At 36.2% G+C, this 26,488-nt stretch overlaps 1 protein-coding gene across 1 annotated transcript; it reads right to left on the bottom strand.

The window, feature by feature from the left end:
* Positions 1-3,724: 3,724 nt before the first annotated feature.
* LOC127105330 (electron transfer flavoprotein subunit alpha, mitochondrial) lies at positions 3,725-7,480 on the bottom strand. Its single transcript, XM_051042505.1, has 8 exons — positions 7,234-7,480; positions 6,947-7,132; positions 6,574-6,785; positions 5,089-5,252; positions 4,678-4,833; positions 4,407-4,459; positions 4,057-4,197; positions 3,725-3,941 (listed from the first exon to the last, which is right to left on the bottom strand). The coding sequence occupies exons 1-8, from the start codon at positions 7,324-7,326 to the stop codon at positions 3,864-3,866; spliced, it is 1,083 nt and encodes a 360-aa protein (XP_050898462.1). The 5' UTR covers positions 7,327-7,480; the 3' UTR covers positions 3,725-3,863.
* Between the last annotated feature and the right edge of the window lie 19,008 nt (positions 7,481-26,488).

Here is a 26,488-nt window from a genome sequence, read left to right as displayed (position 1 = left end):
TATATGCAGGGTATTCCTAGAGCCTCAAATGTGTCTACTCCTCCCATTATCCTCCATAGAGATGATGATCAGATATTTGAGGCATTTTATAATCATCTAGTCCTCACGCATGTATGCAGTGTGATAGCTCCTCAGCAATGGAGTGAGATATACAGTTACATCCAATGATTTTATAGAGTGTCACATTCTTGCATGACACCAGATGCAGAAGGAGAACAATCTAAGTCAGCTCATCAAGAGGTATTAGAAGAAGAGCGGGCTAGGGAGGACCATGTTGTTAATGTGTTGTCAATTTTCTGCATATTATGGTCATTGGGAAAGCGAGCATAAAGAGAGGAGAGTTTGAGGAAGGAACTTCTGGGATAAACATTATACAGGTCATGATAGCTGAGGCACGACATTTCTTGAAGTACATGAGACGGAGAAGGAACCGGGGGATCCAATATACCCTATAGTTGAATTTTTCTTTGTATTTTGATCATAACATTTTGATAATTTTTATTATAGTTTGTACTTTGTGAACAATGATATTTATTTATTTGATAACACATGATGTATGGTGGTAACATCATTACCGCCATTTTGACTTAATGTATTGTATTTTAAATGAATGGAAAAAATTTGTATCCTTTCTGTATAGTTTGACTTAGTTATTATTTAAACATTCATTTTTTTTATTTAGTGATGTTAACGGAAAAACAACAGATATAATCAATAAGCAACACAGAGTAAATAAATAAATACGCAAAAATATTAAGATATACCAAACATATTAAAACCTTATTCTTTCACAGTAAAAAGCAAGGCAATGGTATTTATCCATCGAAGAAGATTTTTCTCATCCAAAGAAACTATGTAACCTTTGATTCTCCTAAACTATTCTATGTCAACATCTTTTAAATTCTTAAGCATGAGACAGGGGTTTCCTATGCATCATCCCTTAAAATAGTCACATGATCCACAATGGTACTTAAAGCACATTTTACACAAGGCACTAATGATTCACATTGTCTCATGGGAAGCTTTGGTAACATAGGAGATCACTACAAACCGCCAACAAAAACCAGAAAGAGGATGCGCTAAAGACTAATAATATGGTCCTTCCAAGAAACATTATTATGACATAGAAGAAAAGAAATTGTCTTAATACAACTATTATCAAACATATGACATGAATCCATATAGTTTATCAAGGATTCAAGACATAAATGCAACATTTGATAAAATGTTTCTTAAAAAATAAGTATGTGAATACATATTGATTGTTGGTTCACTAATTATAAAAGATGTTTTTTAAACTCATTTGAATTTTATTAAATTATTTAACATTTTTCGACTGTTTTGGTGATGATTTCACTTATAAAACCAGCAAATAATTTATATTGTTGCATGAGTTTGTTGGTGTCACTTCTACTTCTACTGAGATTAGATGTTTATTTTCATTTTCTTATATGATGTTTGAGAAAAAAATGTTATTTGAGCTTTAGAGAGGTATTAAGATTTGTTGAATTCTCCATAAACATATCCCAAAATAATCAGGAATGACCATAAAATACTTTGATGAATGTTGTTGACAAAGTTCTCCCTAGTCTATTACTCTAATTTGGCAATATCACAGTTCTAAAAATGTGAGAGTAAGATGTCACTTGGATGTTAAAGTGAAACATTTAAAATTTAAGGATGAAAAAAAAATCAACCCAACCGAAATAAGAAAAAATATAATGGATGCATAGAATGTTGGGAAATAAGTGTGAGTTGTGTTCAGAAACAAATGTAAGTTTTAAGTCTCACATTATTTAGAAAAATGGAGGTTGAGCATTTTATAAGTGAGATGACTCATACATCTAACACCTAAAGGTTTTGGGTGAATATATGATGTGTCTCTCACTTATTTTGGAGAGTCTTTGACTTTTAGATGAATGTTTGATCTAGTGTGTATACTTCTCCCTCATGATGATTCATCATTGGTATCAGAGTCGTGGTTCGAGTAAGGAACCGACTCCTTGTATCGAAAGTCTTCATCTCATAATGGTTAGGTGGCGTGTCTCGTTGTAGTGCCCATGACGAGTAAGGGTGTCTGTCAACGGCGGTACAAGCATGTGGATGAAAGAGTTTCCGTTTGAGGGGGAGTATAGTGGATGGACTCACACTTGAGAGTGAGATTGTTAGGAAATAAGTGTGAGTTGTGTTGAGAAACAAATGTGAGTTCTAAGTCTCAAATTGTTTAGAAAAGTGGAGATTGAGTACTTTATAAGTGAGATGATTCATACACATATTATCTTAAAGTTTTTGGTAAATATGTGGTGTGTCTCTCACTTGTTTGAATGAGTCTTTGATTTTTAGGTGAATATTTGACTCGGTGTATATACTTCCCCTCATGATGACCCATCATAAAAAAACTATAGTGGACTCGTAGAAAACATATTCGATCAATTCATTTGTTTAAAATTATATGTGTAAAATTTTCTTAATTTTGTAGAATACGTGGAAGGTATAGTATTGAGATGGGCTCGGACTGATCGTGTCAAGAATATTGAAAATAAAACAACAAATGTGATGGAATTTGCTCACTGTAGATTAAAGAAATCGAACAAATAGTCTGAGTGATATAGGTAAAATTTGGGAATCAATTAAGAGGATGATACACCTACATCATACTGAGATACAAGTTTCATTTCAAAAAATATCATTTAATAAAAATGGTGTTATGGTCTCAATTGCTTGGAGACATTTCTAGAAACGCTATGCGTTTAATGGTGAACAAGAAATGTCGAATAGAAGGATGTGGTACGGATAAATTCAAACGTGATTGCTTAATAAGGCCAACATACAGAATGTCGTGTGCATGTTTAGTTGCGAAGAAGTTTGTTGTACAAAAAACTCATTCATTTTGATGAAATTCACTTATTAGAAGAGATTATGATTTGATAATGGCGATTAAGACTTAGAGAAAAGTCATCCAAATATATCTGTTTTTCTAAAATGTAAAGTTATTCGGATGGGTGTTGGGTTTGAGGTATATAAAATAGTTTTTTCTGTTCTATTCTGTTCAGAATTACACCAATAACATATTTAATATTTGATCCTCTCAATTTTCCTTGCTTTTCAATCATCAATGAAATGATATCCTGATTAAATGTTGTATATTTCAAAATAAGTCTTCAAAACTAAAAGGTGATATAGGAATTTGTAGGATTTGATCAACTTCAAATGATAGAAAAATGTTCTAATGAGTCTTTCAACGTTTTCCAATGTTGAATTAGGAGGTTTTATGGACAACTTTCAAGCCATTCTGCTTTGGCAGCCAGTTATCATGCCAAATGTTAATATTGGTACCATTTCCAACAGCCAAACAATCTATAATACATGGTAAATACTAAATACCTCTCCATATGAAATTAGGTCTTTTTCCCAATTGAGCTTTTAGAAAGTGATAATTGGAAAAATATTTGGCTTTTGAGACATGGAATCACCAAAGCATCTGGATTAGTTATAAGCCTCCAACCTTAGCCAATTGAAAATTTTTGATGAGTGCTCTTTATTTGTTAAAGAAAATTGCAATCACCTCTCCTCAAAGCTATTTAAATGACTTACACAACAAAATAGAGAGGAGGTAAGGTATTTGAAGTGAGGTCTATGTCACTTAGATATATCTCAAAAATTAGGTAAATGCAATTTACTAATGTTTTTTACTCACTGTACTAATGCAAAATGAGCCTTATGGTATTATAATGTTCTATTTATTAACTTAATTTTCTTCTACTTTTTCAGGTAAACAAATGCTATTGTGAATTTTTAATTCCAAGGAAGATACATTCAACAACTGAGGATGATACACTATAAACATATGCACACCATGCATTTTACTTTTTCTCGGGAAGCTTCTTCAACAACTCTGGTATCACCTCAAATAAATCTCCTACCAGTCCATAATCGGCAACCTGCAATTCAGCATATCACATAAGGCAAAACTGTTTAAGAATTGCTTGTGGCAAATAAAGTAGAAGCTACACTTGAATAAATAGCTTTATTTTGCTTAACCAAAGAAGCCATAACCTGAAATATAGGAGCATCAGCATCATTGTTCACAGCAACAATGACTTTAGAATCCCTCATCCCAGCCAAATGTTGAATAGCTCCAGATACACCAAAAGCCAGATAGAGTTCAGGAGCAACAATCTTTCCCGTTTGTCCAATCTTCATATCCAATTTGAAAATAGGAAACACGGACATGAGAGTAAAACTAGGCCATGAACTAAATGGAATAAGTGGCCATTGAGACTCAATGCAAACCCAATTAAAAATGCATATTCAAATCCCTCAAATGATACTGCCATTGCATGACCTTCCAGTATCAAGTCAGGAAAGCCAGAAAATATATTTTGTTTTGAAAGGAAGTAAAGTACCTGGAGATCATTAGCAACAAATCCTGCATCAACAGCAGCACGAGTGGCACCAACTGGACAAAGGAGAGAATGAAGTTAGCAGATTTTACTCGATTCACAAAACAAACAATATGATATGGAAGAAATGAAGCGCACTATCATGCAAATATATATTAAAGAAATGACCTGGAATTTAAATCGGGGAGCCTATTTTGAATCCAACAAAAAAAAGAAATAACATATCTCTGGCTATATAAATAAGCATCATAATGGGATAAATTAACAGTTTTACCAGCAGCACCAAGTTTCTTGGCTAGATCTTCTATCAACTTAAATTTCTCAGCACTCTTTAGTGCACGACCACCAGTAACTACAACTCGTGCACTCCCAAGATCTGGTCCTTCGTCATCCCGAGAAGTTTGAGATACAAACCTAGACTTGTCCAGATCTGCCAAAACAGTGAAGACTTTAATTTTGTTTTGCCTTTTGCAACTGTTCAATTATCCAAGCCTAAAAGGAAAGTAATTGATCAAATCAATGTAAATTACTAAGTATAATTCCCCGATACAGATGATCCATTGATCTTTGTAGCATCTAACCAGGATCTATAGTTAATAGATAAATAAGGACAAGCAGTTCCTACTTACCTTTTCAATTTTCCCAACAGTAAAATTTTAAATGCATAAGAAAAAGATAAACAGACCTTCGTTAAAGGTTGAAAGATCAACCTGAGATATGGAAGCCTTATCAGATTTTGAGTCAACAGACTTCTGTGAAACGGGAAAAGATGTGGATCTAATTGTTAATATACAAGGACTGGCACCAGTATATCGCACCGTACTAAGTGCATTTCCAGCATATATTGGCCTGTATGAAATTAAAATATTATTCAGAGCCCAACATTTATATTTCATAATCAGGTTCATAATGTATAACTCAAATACAAGAAGCAGAGTATGCTGCACCAGTCAGCTGTAAAAGCCATAAAATCTAAAAACCAAACATGCATCCCTACTTTGTAAGCCATCCTTGCAACTCTATAAATCTGTCTACGTGCAAACTTATTCCTTTTAGTACTATGCCATTATCTATGTAGGTGAATTTTAGCGGCAGCACAGATAAACTCATTTCAAGAATACCTGCTCTTTAAAGCTTAAGCGGTTATCAGTACATTATATTTTGAAATTTTCACTCTTTCTAAACTTTATTTATTGTGTCTTAAGTGTGGACTGCAGAGATCGTCTGCTATATACATGAACCAAAATTTACGGTGTATCATTTTTAGTCCTCGTCTAAGAATCACGACACAACATTAGTTAAAAACCTGTCCTGATGTCTTGTATCGATAATAACTAGAAGCTAGCTATGCTAAATACACCCCAATAGAAACACCTACCCAGTGTTTGAAGGATAGGTCCTCAAATAGTCCAGGTTTACAGATTTTTCATTTGTCTACACATCAGAATCCAGCTTACCCCTGGAGCTAAGTGTCACACTTCATTTAAAATAGCTATTGTATATGTTTAAAAAAGTTACTAACATTATTGACTATTGAGCTAAACAAAAGCTTGTCATACTAAAACTGGGGGCGAGTGGAACATGCCTGGGTTTATAGCTGCGCTGCTGTATTTTTATTATTTTTATGCAAATAATCTTGTCAGGTCTTCATATTACATGACAGCAATGAAGATTAAGAAAACAATGCATCGCTACATTTTTAGCACCAAGACTCTCAAAATGATAAAGTCAGAATTTTGATTACATAGATTAACTAGAGTTCTAAATAATAAAATGGTTTCTTTTCTTGCCAAACATGATCCACAGGGAGTGAGATCTCCCACGAATCTATAACATGAACATGACAGTTACAAAGCAGGAGAAGGATGGAATAGTAGTACCATGTCTCTTTCATAACAATAGCTTAATCGCTAAAAAGTTACTATTTCGGAGTACAACAATACCAAACAGAGGATCTTGTCAAATATGCTAACAAATCAGAGCACAGAACTTACACAGTAACGATAACAATTACATGTCCGAAGAAGGTCAACATTAGTTAGCTGTAAGCATCAATCATGACTATCTAATAAGTGACCTGTGCGGAATAATGCAATACACAGCATGATTCTTTTCTACTAAAACAAAAAGATAACATGGAAATAAGAGTGAGTCAGAAAAGTTAATGCACCTTACAAAAGTATGAGAATCAGAAATTCCTGTCACATCAGTAACTGGAGAAACATCTAAAAGGGCAGCAAGACGCGGCATGACGTTTTTACCAAAGGAACTCGAAGCTGCAATTATATGAGAGTAATCACCTCTTTGTTGAACCAAATGGACTAGTTTAGCCCAAGGTTCTGCCAGTGGATTTTTGAAGGCTTCTGAATCTGCCACCAGCACCTATACCACAAGCAGCGTACCCACACACCAACTATCAAAACTCACAAGTCAAGTTCGTAGTCAATTATTGGTTAATAAATGGAGTAACTAAAGCTAATTGCATGGATTACCCTAAATAACATATTAATTTCAAGCCAAATTTGATAAGAGGGATAAATTACCTGAGAGATGGAAGGGTGGGAGGAAGCAGCATGTGAAGCGGCTTCATGAAGAGAAGGACCAGAGCCAGCCAAGAGAAGAGAAACGGAAGAGTCTTTGTCAGGAAGAGACGCGGCGGCGAGGAGTGCGGAGAGAGAAGCGGATTTGATGGTGCCGTTTTCGTGCTCCGCTACAACCAGAGTACTACCCTACACCACATCGATCGAATTCAACCCAAAAAAAAAAAGAACTGCGCAGTGGATGTAAAGAAATGAATAGAAAAGGTTTGAGAGAGGGAGGGAATTGTTACATTTCGAGAAGATGAAATGGAGGAACGGAGGAATGGAGGGAACAAAACGGTGCGTTTGGTGATTGCTCCTCTGAGGAAGATGCGAGTGGCCATTGTGTGTTGTGTTGAGCGGGGTGGTGGTGACGAGGGGGGTTCAGTGTTGGGAAGGATTATGAGAGTTATTAAATGATGATGAGTTGATTGTTATTTTTATGACAATGATGATAGGGACAGTGACGTGACGTGTAATTGATTATAATTAGGTAGCTGCCATGCGCCCATGCGATGTGACCCCGTGTGCACAAGTGAATCGTGTCTATCATCTTGTTCCGCCTCCCTCTTTTACAACTTACTAATATCGAAATCTCAATCTTGATGAATATATAATTTTTGGTGTTAAGATGTGCATAATTCCATTCGATCTCAATAGATTTGAATCTACATGTATGTCGAAGGTAAGTAATTTCATTATAAATATAAAGAGTTTTTGTAATCGTAAAACAACTCAATTCAATTCAATGTAGTTTTTTTCTCCTCTTCCAAAACATAAGTTTTCTCTCTTTTCTCTAAAATTATCTCATTTCTTCAAATCTTTGTGCGAGGAAATCGTTTTACAATTAATGTATGATTGAATCACTTGAGTGAAGATTGAAGAACGAGGATCTGGGATCAATCAAGAAAGTGATAGAGTCTTGTTCCATCAAGATCGATTTCAATATCTGGTATCTAGAGCATTAGTTGCGATTCTTGGGAAGCATAGAGCAATGACTTATCATCCAAACAGACATTTTTCAGGAACTCTTATCATCTTGAATAACAAGAATTATGATAATTAGTGTAAGCAAATGAAGGTTTCCAATTACTATCAAGACGTTTGCGATTTTGTTAAAAATGAGTGACACCAATTGGCGACAATACCACAGATGAACAAAATGGTGCACATAAAGATTTGAAGAAGAAAGATTATAAAACTCTCTTTCTTATTCAGCAATGCATTAATTTAGACAACTTTGAGAAAGTTGGTGATGTAGACTCGTCGAAGGAAGCATCGAACATCCTGGAGATATCTTTTGGAGGTACTGAGATGGTGAAAGAAGTAAGGTTACAAACTTATAAAAGAACGTATGAGTTGCTCCATATGGAAGAAAGTGAAAGTGTGGTTGATTTCTTCACTATGGTAACAAGATGTGTGGAAAAGTGTTGATATCAAGATAGATAGTTTCAAAGATCTTGAGATCATTGCTTCCAAAATTTGATCATGTGGTTGTAGCCATTGAAGAATCGAAGGACCTGTCAAGCATGACAAAATAAGATCTTCAAGGGGCGCTTGAATCTCATAAACAAAGAATTGGTGAAAGATCTGCAAGCAAGACGAAAGGTGATGTAGCTCTGTAGGCACAATCAACAACAAAAAAGAAAGGCAAAGAAGATAAAACGACAAAAAAAAGGTAAAGAAGGTTACAGCAATTCAAATGGTAGGAGTCACCAACAAAAAGGAAACTCGTCAAATCAGAGACAACCCACAAACCAAAGCAATCACATGGGTGGTGGTGCATGTAGAGGAATAGATAGTGAAAGGAAACCTAATAAAAGACATATTTGGTGTTTTAATTGTCAGAAACATGGTCATTATGCTAACTATTATCCTAAAAACAAAAGAAATAATCGAGAATGTGATGCAAGATTTGCAAAACATGAAGAAGCAGAAGTGTCGTTGATGGTTACAACAAAAGATGAAGAAAGATTCAAGTATCAATGATACTTGGACTCGATCTGCTCATGACTGGAAGGATAAATTGGTTCGTCAACATCAGTCCCTCTATGAAGAACAAGGTGAAATTTGCAAATGACAATACCCAAGTTGTTGAAGGTATTGGTGATGTTTCGATCATGAGGAAAGATGGCCAAAGGTTAGTGATTTCCAAAGTATATGGCAACTGATTGAGAAGAATTACAAAGTGTTGATAGAAGATAAAATGATGAGAGTACTCAACTCAAGTGGCAAGTTAATCTTAAAGGCGCCTATGTCTCAAAACAGAACCTTCAAGATTGAATTCGATGTGATGGAACGCAAGTGTATGACAATTGCAACTAGTATGAATGAATGGTTATGGCACTACATACTTAGCCATCTCAACTTCAAAGACATCAGCAATATGAAGAGAAGAAACATAGTTTTAGGTCTACCAGAAATCCAAATTCCAAAATAAGTGTGTGAAAAATGTGTCCATAAAAATAACACAAAAACAGCTTCAGCAAAGATGCAAGAAGTAATTTGAAATCCACTATTTAGATCATATACTCAGATGTGTGTGGTCATCTTCAAGTAGATTCGATTGGAGGTAAAAATTACTTAGTTACATTCATATATGATTTCATTCAAAAATTATGGGCATGCCTAATCAAGAATAAAAGTGATATGCTTAAGGTGTTCACAAAGTTCAAAGTTATGGTGGAGAGACAAAGTGGCCACAAGATCAAGACTTTGAGGACTGATAGTGGTGGAGAATATGTGTCGAGAGATTTCAATACATTATGTGAAAGAGAATAGAACATGCATGAGGTGGTGCCACCATGCACTCCTAAAAAATGGTATTAGTGAAAGGAAGAACAAGGCCCTCATGAATATAGTAAGAAGTGTGTTAAAGGGAAAGCATCTACCAAACTATTTATGGGGGGAGTTGTGTCAATTGCAACATGCATCTTGAATAGATGTCCAACCAAGAAGCTAAAATGAATCACACCAGAAGAATGGTGGTCTAGTGTCAAGTGTAAATTAAGTCATATGACTATGTTTGAATCCATAACGCATACACATGTGTTTGACCAATTGAGAAGTGAACTTGATGACAAGTTCAGCCAGATGATCTTGATTAGATATCACTCGATTGGTGGAGATAAATTATTTGATCCCTTGTACAAGTAAGTTGTGACCAGCAGAAATATGAGATAAATGAGTGGGATTAGAATTGCAATGTCAAAAAGGATTCAGTGGGAGTCATATGTGATGAACCAGCTAGTGAAGCTAACAGTGGAATTCGACCAAAATGAGACATAATTCAAGCAGGCACAAGCAGTCCTCAAAGGACATGAAACATGCATGCAAGGCTGCAGGAATGTGTGATCAAATCAGATGATGTGGTAAATGATGAAGGTGGGATGGTACATTATGTTTTCTATGTAGATATTGAGCAAAACAATGTAACTGAGGCATTGAAGGACTCGAGTTGGATGCAAGCCATGATAGAGGAACTAAAGTCCATATAAGTCAACAAAACCTGGTCACTAGTCTAATTGACACATGGTAAGAAGGCAATTGATGTGAATTGGGTGTATGATCGGTAAATTAGCAAGTGTACTAATCTTACAAAATGGGGAAATCCCAAGTATCGATCTCAAGGATTGTTTGACGATACAGAGTTCGGGTTTTAATTTAGTCAAACAAAAGACTTTGGGGTTTTGAATTGGTGTTTGAATAATTGAGAATAAAATGCAATAGAAGGTAAAGAAAGTTGTTGAATAGTTTAAAATATATTATGAGAGAACATATTGTGGAAGTTATATGATTAGATTCATCAACAATAGTAAATTAACCTTGTAACAACTTAATTCAATAACATTGACTACCGATTCTTAAGGTGTTTACTCCTAAATCCTTAGTGAGAAAATCTTTAATCATTCAAATTAATCCTTATGTCCATAGTGAATTGCAGATGAAATTAAGCATTATTTTAATCAAGAACATTTCAGTTTCCACATGGTATCTCTAGGCCTAGGTGATATCTACTATGAATTACTCACAATTAAGTGTTAACAATGGTGGTTCAGTCTAAATATTAACCAGAGATCAGTCTCAATTTGTATGAGAGAGAAGGCATAAAGCACAAATTATAAATAAGTCAAATATCATAAAACTAAAGTTATTACAAAGTAGAAATTTAGAATTGTATCATAAATCTGAATCAAGGACACCATCTAACATTAGGGGGTTTAGCTACTCATAACAATGAAGAAAACATGAAAGAAAGTATATACATTACAAATTAATGGAAGAAAATAGGTCTTCAATCACAAAATTTCATGAAATCCTTGATCCACCATGAAATATTCACTACTACAGTCTTCAAAACGCGTTCTCTGTACTCAAATATCGTCCAACCCTTGGAAGTTTGCGTTTTCGGCTAAATAGACAAATTATGGGATTTTCATACCTAGGTCATGCCATACGTGTATGGACTTCACCTATATGCATATGGATACTTTTTTCACTGTGTCATATGCGTCTGGACCAATTGGATCCATATGCATAAGGCTTATGGCTGCGCATATAGAGCGCGGTTGGCTGGCCTCATATGCGTATGGGCTTTCCCATACTTGTATGGGCAGAAACTTGAATTTGCCATCCCTCATGGTGTTACGTGTATGTTGGGATGAGCTGTTGAGTGGCCATACACATATGAAAGCCCTCATACGCGTATGGGCAGGAAAAGTACATTTTTCTCTTCTTTTTTTCTCCTGCTCATGCAGTGTTATCCGGTTCCTTCTCTGATTCAGCTCCTCTTTACTCTTCAGCCATGTAAATACATGAAACACTACCTCAAACGCGTAAAATAGATTTGAATCAATAAAACCTTAACATATCAACTTATTGTAAAAATCTACCAAAATAAACTTACACTACTGCCCAAACTCACAACAATTCACATGTTTTGGCATTCAAATGACCTTAAAACTACATAAATGGTGATTGATCACAACCCCAAACTTATTTTTTGCTTGCCCTCAAGCAACTTTTAGCACAAAAAACATCATGTCACCAATCATCAATAAAATACAGTTGTAAACACATACCTCTGTGATCTTTCATGGTTCTTTTTCATTCCTACCTTCAGTTTAGCCTGATCATCCGGATCGAATAATTTGTCACACCGATACTTGATCATATTATTTATCCTCTTAGCCATATTCACACTCTCACCATTTCTCTCGGGTTTTAATGCAAATACTCTTAAAATTCACAGTATGCATTATCATACCATGGGCTTGCATAAGCTCTCTTTCAATTACCATATGCACACTACACACACTTTTTGAGATCTTTTAAGGATGTAATTGGGCTAAGGCTATGGTGGCACAATACATAGATGGTAGGCTAATGGTTCAGAGTATTGAAATCATTCTTTTCATAATATTCATTCCAAAGTATCACTGCTAGAATCTCTTAAACATTGTTGTTATTTGGTTAGCTGGTTTGGACACCTCAGTTTTTCAACCGAGTTCTCCTTTTGGTGAGTGCTCCTGTGTATTTTTTTTTTCATTTAAGCTCTTTTTCACTTTTCTCTCTATTTTTTCAGGTGAACTCGCCTTTAGTACTGTTGCACAACTATCTCAAAGTTAAAGGTTGTTATTCCAACAACAACCCCAAACCTAGAATGAAACACATATTCAAAAACAAAAGACAACACTCGGAACATGGTAGGGAAGTATTTGGGACATGGGCTCATGATGTGGTGAAATAATAACAAACAATGGAGATATAGGCTCAAAGTGGGTTAATAAAGGATACATTAATATATGGGATGGCTAGAAAGGCTCAGGGCTTAAACAAACAACGTGTCTCCGTGTGTGTAAGCATACAAAGGATATCATAAAATAGAAAATGTAAGTTCTAGACGATAAAAACATATCTTAATTCTCTTTCATAGGATGAAAATTGTGTTTGGCTTTTTCTATTCTCACCATGTTGGTAAGAGCTAACAATGTCCACAGTGCCTCTCGTATGATGCAATTCACAAGCTTTCCAAAATGACCATGCACCCCTTTTAGTAAAAATTTCAAAAAAATTACATCAAATCATTTCAGAGATATTATGATTGATTGGTATAGTAATGAATAAGGCATACAAACTTTATTTGGGTGCTCAGAGTCAGCCTCTCATGCTAGTCATCGTCACTTAAATAACATAAACGTAAAAATGAATTAACTGAAAATAATTGCAATATTATTAAACTTAAGGTTTTGGGCAGTACATAAAAATAACCAAAAACGGGAGTACATCAAAATCAACAAACACAAAAATAAAGCTAAAAATATAAAGAAAAATAAAATTAGTCATCCTTTGTGCCTCTGTCTATGTCTAGCATCTGAGTGTCATAGTTGATCATGGTATTCGGGTCACCATAATACACAAAGTCTGAGATAGGGGACATATGTCCTTGTTGGTCTCTCTGTTGCGGACTCCTAAAGGGACTCTAGTGTTGCTGAGGAGTGGGCCGAGAGAATGGAGACTGATGGTGATGGTGTTACTGGACTGGCCCTCCGAGCTGGATCGTCGGCGTATCCATCCTAATATACCGATAACATCCATAGAATGGTGATGGAGGGTCACCTGAAAATCGGTATCTGAAGTGTTGAGCAGTTGCCCATGTATCCACTTAATGGGTGAGATAACGACTTGGAAGTCCAGTGTGTGCATAGAAATCCTGCATGAAACAAAACATGGACATCCGATCTCTATGTCTCTGAGAGTCCTTATCAGCAAGAGGTACTCCCTCAGGAACATGTTAGGGTTGGGGTTTGCTAGGTTTAGTAGGATCTTCTTGAGGCTCCTTTGTATTTCTTGCCTCCTTAGCATGTGTTGTCCTCCTAGGGTGCTCCGCAATACACCCAACATCCAATGCTCGTGTCGAATTCATAATGCATCCATTTGTTGGCATGTGAGTACATCTTTTTGTTTAGATATGTTTTGAATGATGTCAAAACTAGGAAATATCGTTTATGTACATTAAACGGTGTCATTCGAGTCTAGATGTGTATTTCATCGTTCTTTCATTAGGAAGCATATCAATGTTATTGGAAATGGTAAAATATTTGTGAATCGAAATATTGTGTTGAGCATGAAAATTTTAGTTTTAAGTGAAAAATCCTCATTATAGATCGACACATACGACTATAGGTCGACCTACAAATGACTTTTTTAAACTCCAGGTCGACACATAAATGGTACAGATCTACATATTACGTTGATGATTCACCACTGGTGTTTGAGCATCTGAGGGGCCAGGAACATCACAACCAACTACAGGAGACGGCATGTTGAGATAGTCAGACAAATAGACATAGTCTTCAGTATGCATCGAAGGTGTACCGCCATAGCTGAGTTCATGACCCATGCCAGAGTAGTTGGATTGTGTTTGACTCATTGGTGGGCGACCGGGACGGTTGAAGGGAGACATGGGTGTGAATGATGCGTCGAGGAAAGGTTGGAAAGATTGTTGGGGTGTTTGGTAGAGATATGGTTGTTGGAGGTTTTGGTTTTGTGAGGTTTGGGCTTCTTGGCTATGGCAGGAGGAGGGACGGTTGGTGTTGAATGATCGTTGAGTGTTCTGGCTAAGACGACTTTGGTAGGGTGATGTGTTGGGTGCAAAGTGATGTTGGGTCTCTGGTTGATGATTAACTTGTTGGTGGTGGGTATTCTCTTGGTATTGGGGTTGAGTGTATGGCATGTTTGGGTTGTATGTTTGTGTGTTTGTGGAACAGAAAGTTTGACATACAGGGGGTTGTATGTATCTGGTCTGACAATGTTGTTGGGGATTAGATGTTGAGGTGTTTGGTGTGTAAGTTTGTTGGCGTGGGTCGTACAGGTACATATCATCGGCGATGAATTGAAAACCAACCGATCTGTACCAAGCCATATAAGTACGACTTAGTTTTTCTTCATTTGGCATCACTGCGTCAGTTAAGACATGGTCATGACGGTGCTTTCATTTGCGACACTCAGATCTTGCAAAGCTTTGCCATGGATTGAAGTTCCATTGGTCGTTAACTTTGTGCAAATGTCATTCTCCTAGGCTTGTTGGGGGATCTAGGATGTTTTGAAGTATGCCGAACTGCAACTTCACACGATCACTATTTTTTATCTCCACAATTTTGAATCTTATTATCGGTGTGCATGCAGTCCATACGGCTGCATCTTCTGTGTTGACTTCATGGTCATGATCCAAATTTAGGCATGGACGCCAAATGAATTGATATGTGAAAGTAACTTGGATTATAAACCTGGTAGAAGAAGTTAACAAATTATAACGAAATAATGAGGTTATTATCCTTACCTCTGTCGGTCGAAGGTGATCCAACAAATTGCGATACTGGGTAATACAGTGTCTAGGACATATATTATAACTCATACCACGTGCCGACCATCTACACCAAAAAAGTAAAAATATTAGTTAGAGATGATAATCATTAAAGAAGTAAGTAAATATATAGCAATTTAAACAACTTACTTTTGTGCATACGAGAATGTGAAAGGATTGTTGTTGACGGGTGCTAGGGACGGTAGTCTTGACCAACCCCATGCTTGGAGCAAAATAGCACATTTAGAAAAGGTAGATGTGTCTTTGTGTGAGTTTTTACACAAAGAGCTATAAAGATAGGCCAGACAAGCGGATCCCCAACTGTAACTTCATATTCTATCTACATGTCTTAGTAAAGGTAAATACATAATATGCATATTAGAACCACTACCTTCGGGAAATAAAAAAGAACCAATTAAAAGCATAATGTAACACCTAGTTTTTATTATTCGAGCATCTTCGGTAGAATGCTCATCTAAATGTAAATTATTATAATATGACTTAAGGCGTGAAAGGAGTATACCTTGACCTCTTGAGTTATCATCTAACAAATCAGTATCCAAGAGGTCCATACAAATTGAATTCGCATAGTTGGTTTTACCATTTACAGCTTTACCTTTAATAGGCAGTCCCAAAAGCATGTAGATATCTTATAACGTCACGGTACACTCACCGGTTGGGAACCAGAATTTGTGTGTCTCGGGACGCCATCTTTCGCATAAAGCAAGAATGAATTTATTATCCACCGACCTAGACATAATTTTGCTTATATGTCCAAAATCGGCGAGTTCAACATAAAGTTGAATCATCGGGTCCATGTGGACATATTCGTGGACCCGAGTACGGAACCTTGAAACATCCTATAAAAGAAAAAATAAAATACTTTACTAAGTTTATATGTTATTAAAAGGTACTTTATTAAAACAAATAACAAAACAATAAAACGCTTATATAAGTTGCTATGTTTGCAACTGTTCCTCTGAGCGATTCGCCCATTGTGAGGACATACATCTTGTCGGAGGTGAAAGCGGTTGGTACAGATGAAAGAGGTTGTTGCAGATGAAAGATTTAATGTTGTAGAAGAAGTAATGAGTGATGGTGTGGAAGAAGTGTTGACAGTGTGGATGAATTTATAGGCAAAAGTTTGGAGCATAGAAAAATGTGTTTGCATGTGGTAGCCAAATGAATTGGCGCCCATGTGTATTTTGTACATGGTGCAAATCCAATTGACGCCTCCTTTGTAAAAATACACATGGGCGCCAATTAGATTGGTTGCACCATGTGCCCTAGCCAATCCAATTGGTGCCTCCACTCTATTTTTAAGAGGAATCGCCAATTGGATTGACGTCTCCTCCTAAAAGTGGGGTACTTTTGGATTTTTTTTGAAAATAGGGTTATTTTGGGAATTTTCTTGAAAAATTGGGTTATTTTGGTAAAAAATTCAGTGAACGGAGTTGAACAGAACAAATATTTTGTTTTGTTTATTTTTTAAAGTTTTAAATTACACAATATCATCTTGTTATATATATTATTTGCAAATTATACAATATCATGTCAATTTAAATGGAGATTTGAATTAAAAGCAAATCATATTTTTTATTGGAGACTTTTGTGGAGCAAATCAAATCCAATTGCATCAGCTATAATTTTGGACGGAATCAAATCAAATATCCAAAAGAGAAAAAACCCATAATTGCTTTGTTATTTAAGGAGATCTCACGCCATCATTGTGTGTGTGCGCGTTAGAATTCAATATCTTTGTGCTAGGGTTTATTTGAGTCTTTTGTTTGTGTTTTTTGTACACCACGTTATTGCTTCATTCATATCATAAGGCATAGTAGTTGGTTTGTAATTTAATAATGATCATCCTGATTATTGTTGTTGATCACTAGGGTTAGTGGTTGAGAAAAGTGAGAGTGTGTTCTCATATTTAAGGGGAGTCCTAAATAGAAATATATTGTGGGTATAATTAAGAAGATGGACATTGGACAAGGGGCTTGTTCATCTTAGAAACTTTATACTAATTTGATTAAAGTGTAGATTTCCTTTCTTAGGTAAATTTCCCCCAAACGTAGGTATTGTTTGCACTAAATTGGGTTAATAATCCTTTTGTGTTCTCTACTATTTTTTCTTTGATTCATTATTGTTGTCCTAGTGTGTTAATTTTGGTTTAATAAGTTGGACAAGTTTTCCTAGACATTTGGTCCAACATTTGTCCCCCGAGGAATAAAATTTCAATTAGCATTAGAGTAAACACCCTATTATGCTTTGGGTAAGCTCTTTTCAATAGACCACATATTTTGGATGACACCAATTATGATTATTGGGAGGCCAAGATGATGACTTTTCTTAAATCCATGGATAATAAAACATGAAAGGTTATGGTAAAAGGTTGGAAACACCCTATTACTATTTCTCATAATGGTAAATCAAGCTTAAAGCCAGAAGTAGAGTGGATCGCTACTGAAGATAATGAAGCTATTGGAAACTCCAGGGATTTGAATATCACTTCTAACGATGTTGACATAAACATGTTTAAATTGATCAATACATGTATTGAAGCCAAAGATACTTGGGAGATTCTGAAAACTGCTCATAAAGGAACATCCAAGGTTAGGATGTCAAAGCTGCAACTCCTCACCATTAAGTTTGAGAATCTGAGAATGAGTGAAGATGAATCTATTTCTGACTTCAACACCAAACTTCGTGACATTTCCAATACTTTGTTTGCATTAGGTGAGAAGATGTCTAAAGAAAAGTTGGCCAGAAAAATCCTAAGATATCTTCCAAAGAAGTTTGAAATAAAGGTCATAACTATTAAATTAGCTCAAGACCTAAGAAACATCAAAGTTTATGAACTCATTAGTTCCCTATAAACCTCTGAGATGACTTTGAATGACAAATCTGAAAAGAAGAGCACAAGTATAAATGTTGTGTCTAACACTGAAGAGGATGAAGATCAAGGTGGAAAAAGCTAATCAGCGGCTATAGCCCTTATTAGGAGAAAGCTTAAAAACTCCTTAAAGAAACTGGATAAAAAGTGGAGGACTAATGTTCCAGACAAAGTGTCAAACATCAATCCCCTAAACAAGAGCAACGATGTTTTCAAACCTAACAAAGGAAGATGAGTTTAATGTTATGAATGTGAAAGGTTTGGTCACACTAAATCTGAATGCCCTACTTTTCTAAAGAAATAGAAAGGGATTGTCAGCCACTTAGTCTGATTATGATGATGAAAGTGAAGGAGAAATATCTAATAAGGTGGTGACTTTTACTGGGAAATATGACTCTTGTAGTGAGTCTAATGATAAAAATATCTCAGCAGAAGAGTTAGCTGAAACTTATAGGGAGTTGCTCATCGAGTGGAAGGAATCTAGTATGAGAAAAGAGAAACAAAAGAAGACCATAAGTGCTATACTCATGGAAAAGGAGAAGCTTGGCTCAACCATTGCATATTTGGAAGAGGAAGTCACATTGTTAAAGTCTAAACTTGACAACATAATAAAATATGTCCGTATGTTGAACAATGGTTTTGATATGTTATATGAGATATTGGAGATTGGATGAGCAAAAGGCTATAGGATTTGACTACAACTCCATGAACAAAAAGGTCAAATCTCCTACTAAGAAATTTGTTGCTGGAAAGAAAATTGAGTTTCTGATGAAAGACAACATGTCACACCATCCTACTCAACATGTGTAACCTCACAACACAGGAAACAAGAAATCATCTTGGAAGTGTTACCACTGTGGTATATATGGTCATATAAGACTTTGCTCCTATAAACTGTATGGTTATCCTCAGTCTCATAGTTAACCAAGACTCGACAGAAGGAAAGGGAATAAAGCTCAAGCTATGAAAGTGTGGAAACCCAATGACACTGTCTCTTATCTCATTACTCGTACTTCTCTTAGAGTTTCATCTAGAAAAGATTGGTAGTTCGATAGTGGATGCTCAAAGCACATGACTGGTGAAAAGAATTATCTTAAAGAGTTGAAGACCTACTCTAACAATTATGTCACATTTAATGATGGAGATAGAGGAATAATCAAGGGCATATGAAAGCTAGTTAGTCCATGTTTTTCTTGTCTTGATGATGTGCTGTTGGTAAAAGGATTAACTGCTGATTTGATTAACATAAGTCAACCATGTGATCAAGGTATGCATGTTAGATACAACAAGTCTGAATGCATTATCTCTAGAAAAGATCAAGAGGTGTTAATGAAAGGTTCAAGATCCAAAGACAATGGTTATATGTGGATCTCTCAACCTTCACCCAAGGTTAATAACATGGAGGAGATTACATATGAAGATGCTATCAAATGAGTGCCAAAACTCATGATTGAAGAAGGAAACATCTATTGAGTGTGCCAAATAGGCAAGATGTCCCATAAGATGCTCCAACTTCCTACCTCCATTAAAAGTCTGGAGTTACTTCCTACGAGTCTAATGGAATGAACTTAAGTGAAAGGCTTGGGTGGAAGAAATGACACTCATTGTGTTAAGAATAGAGGAAAATTCCTTTATGACTTTGGGTTTTGTATATCATATAATATATTGGAATAGCATGTTCAACATTTGCAGTTTAAAAATATGATGAGTCTTAAATGGAGTTTCACCTACTTTCTTTACCTACAAGTAAAACTTCTAATAGATATTTATACCAAGGCCTTAGAAAATATTCAGTGTGAATTACTAAGGGGTGTAATTAGTATTTGCATATGTGAAATATAGTGGAAATTAATTCAAGGGAGGCATGCAAGTCTAAAAGGGAAGTTTCTCTCTCATGTGATTATTACAGCGCGTAAAATAAGAAAAATCTCTTCAAATTCAAATTTATCTCACAATCATTCCTTTCTCACATAAAAGAGTATCCTAACTCCCATTCTCTATTATGCTAGCACATTTATTCCCCTCATCTCTCTCACACCAGTTTCAAAATGAGCCAAAAGACAACTGATGCTAAATTTGCTAAACCCAGGTCTGTTACTAATTCTTATGGTGTCAAAATGCTAGGAGTAAAAATGGATGATAAAGGAACTTCAAAGAAAACTAGGGTTTTCGAACTCATCGACATTGATGTTCAACCTATTATGTTTTTAGACCTAAAACCTCTGAAGATGGTTGTTCCAGTTAACATTTCAACAAATAAACCAAAGAGTGTTAACATCAAGAAGAAGAAGAAAGCATCTAAAAAGGTTATTACCTTGGAAAAGGAAACCTTTATGCATGAATATAGGAATATTGCTAAGGAACTTGATTCTAATCCCATTGGGATCAACATTTTTCGTGCTGAAACCAATGTTAAGGAACCTCGTATGGAACCATATATTGAATCACATGAGGGTTCACATGTTGAATCAAATGTTGAAACATATACCCCAACATCTAGTGAACCACTGGTTGAACCCCCTATTGGTCCAACTATGAATATTCCTGAGAATGAGATATTGGTAGAAATTAATGATCCTTCTAAGGATTTGAGGAATGAGAATCCTCAAAACGAAGAGACTGACATTCATAATAAAAGGAATGAAGAAAACAATGATGATGATGATGATCCCATTTCCAATATCATGAAAAAGATTATTGAAGAAAATGATGCTCAAGAACCAACTTTAACAGCTTTAAAAAGCTTAACTACGTCTATGACCGACAAAGCTAAAGATAAAGAGCAGAACATTGATTCTTCAAGATCTGGTATGAAGAATGTGAAGCAGAAAACTCCTAAAACAAGTTCTTTGAAAAAGAAAAAGAGAGTGGAAGAAAAGGCTATTGAGAGGAACTATCTTAAGAGGAAACTTGTCCCACCAAGTGGCTCATAAACAAATGATGAAGCTGATGTCCTAGACATAGTTCCTTCTTTTAGAAGAAAGATTGGAGGAAAAAGAGTTCCAATCTATATTCCAACTGTCTCCCTCGATAATGTGTCATTCCACTATGAAGAAAGTGTGCAAAAGTGGAAGTATGTTTGTCAAATAAGAGTTGGTCCTGAAAGAGAGTTGAGCAAAGATGTCCTTGAATAGAAAAAGATCATTCATCTACTGAAGGATGCTAGATTGATGAAGACTGTTTAAGATATTGGACCTTGCTATGAAAATATGATTAAATGGTTTATTGTGAACCCATATCCTGATTACAATGTTGAAGGAAGTCAAAAGTATATGAAGGTATATGTTAGAGGGAAATGTGTAAAGTTTTCACCCTCCACTATTGATGCATAATATGGGAAGAAACAAATCAGTTGAGTTTGAAAAAGTTCTCTCCATGGATAATATTGCCAAGGAAATCACTGTCGGACAAGTGAAACAATGGGCCAACAAAGGGTTGCTTTCTTATGGAAAATTGAGTGTGAAGTTGTTTACCAGTGATTTCTAATAAACAACCGCTAGTCTTCCAATATTATAGATTTTTGGTAACTTACAGGATCGACTAGATTGATCCTAGGACATGTGTCTCAAGAACTATTATTATGGTGATTTAACTCATGGTTAAGTTTGTTTCTGGTTTATGAACAACGAAAAGTGTTTTGACAATAATTCTAAACGAAATTTATGACTTTATGAATAAAGAGTAAATGACGATAACTTTGTAGGAAAGGGTTCTTAAAGATAACGAAAGTACTTGGAAAAGGTGAAGATAAGTGACTTGAAGTAAATGTTTTAAATTTTGAGAAAGTACTGGAAATGGAAACTTGGCGAAATGTAAATGCAAAGGTAAAAATGATGATAAAATACTGAAAACAAGGGCAATTCGACAGAAGAAAAGACAGTGAATAATTTTAATTTAAATAACTTGCATGAAATAGATAACATGAACGAAATTATGGTGTTCTTCATACATACATTTTCAGCATAAAACTCTTTTCTCTCACTCTGGTACTTTGAGTAATTTTGTGAATTTCTGTATATCTGTTTGAACACTTCTGAAATCTAAAACTAAGACCCCTATTTATAACAATTCGACCCTAACGGCCTCTACACAAATGACTGCCACGTTCGACATTTTCAAGCGTTGCATGTCTCAGATGTTTCCACGTGTTGGCCTGACGAAACTGCTTCGTTTAAATTTCAAATCTTTCCCGCTTGAAGCTTCGACTCTGTCAAAATGCCTACGTCGAAGAGAGCTTTGTGGAGATCTAAAAATCTTCTAAGTCTCAGGCTTCGACAATAAAGATTTGTTCACCCAAGAAAAGAATTCAACAAATAGCTTCGACACAGCCATTTTTATTTATTCTCCAAAACGTAACACTTCCAAAGAACTTCAACTATTTGTCGAAATCTCCAGTTAACAAATTGCCCCCAATAAATGTCTATTTTGAATCAATGTAGAAATGGGCATTTTTTTTGTAATCACCAGATTTCGACCAGAGACCTTTCATAGACCTAAAAGTCCATATTTGTCAGTTAATCATGATTTACTTTTTCAAAACGTCTCATCAAGACGTGTGCGCAGTTATTTGTCATCATGAATTTCAACTTCCAAGAATAATGAACAGTAATCCCTGTACCCTTTTCTCAGAAAAACCACCACGTGGCCCACTACCCTGGCAAGGTGTAACCAATCAGCTTCGTAGGTTAATACTATAAAAGCTCGCTTGTCACTTCTTTCTTCCTTTTTACGAAAATCTTCATTTTCAACCTAAGTTCAACTTCTAAAACTTCTCTGAAAACGTTTCTTCTTCCCTAAAACCCTAATCCTTCAAAATCTCCAAAAAACCCATAACAATGTCTTCTGATAAACAGCAAAAGCAATCAAAGAACATCAAAGGTGCTGGATCCTCAAAAAGTTCTGCTTCTCAGAACATTCCAACTAGCACAACCATAACTGTTGGGGATCGGGAGTACATCACTGTTCCAAAACTTATGAAAGAACGTAAAGCAATTTTTGCTTCTCAGGTAATGGTTCCTTCCTTACTTTCTGGAAATGTTTTAGGGTTTTTAGGCCCATTAGTCTCTGAAGATCATTTAGAGAAATGTGTGAAGTTTTTTCCCTGTTATCATACTACCAAACCCATAGCCAGCAAAATCGTTTCCTCTAGAAATAATGAGGATTCAGTCCAAAGAGAGGCTTTTCAACTGGATTTTATCATTGATAGTTTCAGACCCTTTCGGTCTTGTCCAACTCTAGACAAATCCTATCTAGCTTGGTTAACGAAAGTTGAGAAGAAGAAAGCTTCATTTTGGAAAGAATTGGGTATTTTTGACCTGATTCAGATGTCGAAGTTGGGGTTTAGTTACTGCCAGCCTTTATTATTATCCAACCTATATTTCTGGGATAACACATATAACACCTTTCATCTCCCTTGTGGAATGATGACTCCTACGCTTTTCGACGTAACTTCCATTTCTGGACTTCCTCCGACAGGAGAAACCTTCGACCCATACCAAGACTGCGAAAACTTGATTGACTTCAACGTCAAGAATGCTTCGTTCAGTACTTATATCAATCTGTATCACGCTGATGGGGAAGAAGTTTCTGACATAGAACATATAGCATTCTTAGGTCTATGGTTGTCCAAGTTCTTCTTTTGCTGTAAATCTATGCAAGTTGCAAAGATATTTTTAACACTCGCTGACCAATTGCATGATGGTTGAAGAGTGTGTTTAAGTGAACTCTTATCGGCTAGTTTGTATGAAAGTCTAGGATCGGCTAGTGCTAAGTTAAAGGAGTATGAAGCTGGTACCAACTTATTACTATCTGGGCCTTATTGGCTTCTTCAATTGTGGCTCAATGCCACTTTCGAATCCTTTTTGCCAACACAAGGAAACGTTTATGAAAGTGCCCCAGAGATAATAAATCGAAGCATTGAGGGCACTAGACTCCTTCAACTGACTCCAACGGATGATATTGACAACTTACAAACTTCCCTCACCAAATATACCTTGATGTTCTCGAAGCGTCACCATTTCTTTCCTTTGATGGCTCCTTTTTCCAGTCGAACCCATGGTCCTTCCTGGTTTACTGCTTCGCTCGAAGATGCTGTGAAGAACGCCAACACAGAGATCGAAGATATATGGCGTGCCTTTCTCTTCCCAAGGCTGCTTGTTTCTAGGATCCTGCCAGTAAAGAGCCATGTGTGTCTGTTGGCTTATCAACCTAATTTTGTCTCTCGACAATTTAGGTTGTGTCAACTTATTCCTGTTTCTTTATTCAATCGAAAGCGCGATATCTGTTGTGCAGGGACTGAATGGAGCGCTCGAGACATTGCAATCCACGAAGAATTCCATGCAAACTTTGCTGAATTCCAATTAATAGCCTACCAACCGTCGTTCTACTCCACCAATGGTTTTGCCACATGGTGGACAAATTTCTATTCCAAGAATATGTTTTCTACTGCTGAAATCAAAGAACATCTAACGAAGGCCTTTTCATCTTTGCAGGAAAATGTCCACAAGGGTAAGCTTACTCACTCTGAAGAAATCCAAGCATTCCAAAAGTACTTCAAAACTGTCCATGACCCAACGGACCTTGTTCGAACCGTTTGTGACGCAGCGCCAATTTTAAAAGAGAAATTTGAAAAGCAAATTGCCAAAAGAAAATCTCTCAAAGCTGTAAAACCTGAATTTAAATATGATTTGGCCTTTGAGTGCAAACCACCTAAATTTCCAAATTTACCCAGTGCAGATTTTGCTTTGTCATTTTTCCCCCTTCCCAAACTGGTTCATATGTGGGGACATTTTTAACATACTAAAAAATGACCAACAAAAACATGCTAAAAGAGTAGTTCCAACCAAACATACTTTAGACAGTTTCAAAGGCTTTCTTCACTTTGACTTAGCTGCAGTGAGAATTACTTCTCCGACATGTGAAGGTGTGGAATGTTTGGATTTCTTGGTTTTACAACTCCCTTTCGTCTTTTTGCCAATCTTTTAAACATTTGCATGTTTCGACTAACTCACATTCTTCTTTAGCCGTCGAAAGGAAGGTGGCGAAGAAAGAGAAGCATGTGGCGAAAGCTAGTTCGAATACTGCTTCTAAGCCATCTACCTCTTCAAGCCAAGGAGTGTCTTCTGGTGCTGCTCTAGAAAAAACAAAGAAGAGTTCAAAGGTATTACATCAAATAACTTCTTTATCTCTTTCGTATTTTTCTAACTATTTATAATTTTCTTTTTCAGGGTAGTGACAAGCCTCCTTTGACGCCCAAGAAAAGAAAAGTCTTCACTGCTAATGTAATTCTTGTCAAAGATGATGAAGAAGATACTCCTCCAACTCCATTTAAGAAAAAGCAGAAAAAGAATAAGGCACCAGTTGCCCCTTACCAAACAAATAAATAACAAGGTGTCGAAACCAACATTCTCCCTCCTCCTCCAAAGGAAACTCCATCCCAGCCCTCTGGTGGCGCGCGCTGGAGCACATTGGGAGCAATGCTTCCGACCCTGAGGCTCAACAGGTAGACTTCGACCTTGAGTGTTTTATCTTTCGACAAACTCATACTTTATTCTAACTTTTTGTTTTCAGGACAAACCTACCACTCCCCTCATTTTTACCGCCAATCAGAGTGATCCTTCGAGCGGCATGAATCCATCTCCTCCTCCGACAATCAGCGGTGCTGTCCAAAACAAAGGATCTTCGATTGGGGCCCAAAATCTCGAAGCAGATAACGCCCAGAACGAACAAGAAACCTCTTCTCCTGGTGAAGATGGTAAAAGAGATTCGAAGCACGTTGACGAGAAGGACTTAGCAGAGAAAGAAGATTCTGAGGATACTCCCAGTAATTCTCTTGCAAGAGTTGTGTTCCCTTCAAATGATGCTGATGAGGATGATCAGGATTCTGATGAGATTGAGGGGTACTTTCAGGAAGATGAAGACATGAATGTGGGAGAAGCTGATCCTGAAGGAAATCAAACTGAAACTAGTGAGCCAACGTCGACACGGTCCCAAATCCAATTAAAGTTCGACCATCCATCATCCAGACTTCGCCTATATCACTTACTGAGGAGAAGAAAAAAGCTTTAAAACAAAATGATCCCCTTAAGTATGTAAGGTTAATGATGGCTCAAAGAGAATCTTCTTCAGAGCAAAGCATTTCTGGAGCTTCGACCCATTCTGGTGCTAGTGCAAACGAAGTATCACATGACGAACTCCTTCAGCAGGTGAAGAATGCAGTTTTTGATGTAGATCTCTTTGAAGAATTAAG

This window comes from Lathyrus oleraceus, chromosome 7 (genome assembly GCF_024323335.1).
Source record: "Lathyrus oleraceus cultivar Zhongwan6 chromosome 7, CAAS_Psat_ZW6_1.0, whole genome shotgun sequence".
Taxonomy (NCBI): domain Eukaryota; kingdom Viridiplantae; phylum Streptophyta; class Magnoliopsida; order Fabales; family Fabaceae; genus Lathyrus; species Lathyrus oleraceus.
This window is presented reverse-complemented; position numbering and strand designations above follow the sequence as displayed.

Coding starts and splice junctions, on each gene's coding strand:
- LOC127105330 (XM_051042505.1), bottom strand. CDS start 7,326: ATGGCCACTCGCATCTTCCTCAGAGGAGCAATCACCAAACGCACCGTT. Junction 5,253..6,573: donor GATTCTCATACTTTTGTAAG/GTGCATTAACTT, acceptor AATTTCATACAG/GCCAATATATGCTGGAAATG. Junction 3,942..4,056: donor CTGATGCTCCTATATTTCAG/GTTATGGCTTCT, acceptor GCTGAATTGCAG/GTTGCCGATTATGGACTGGT.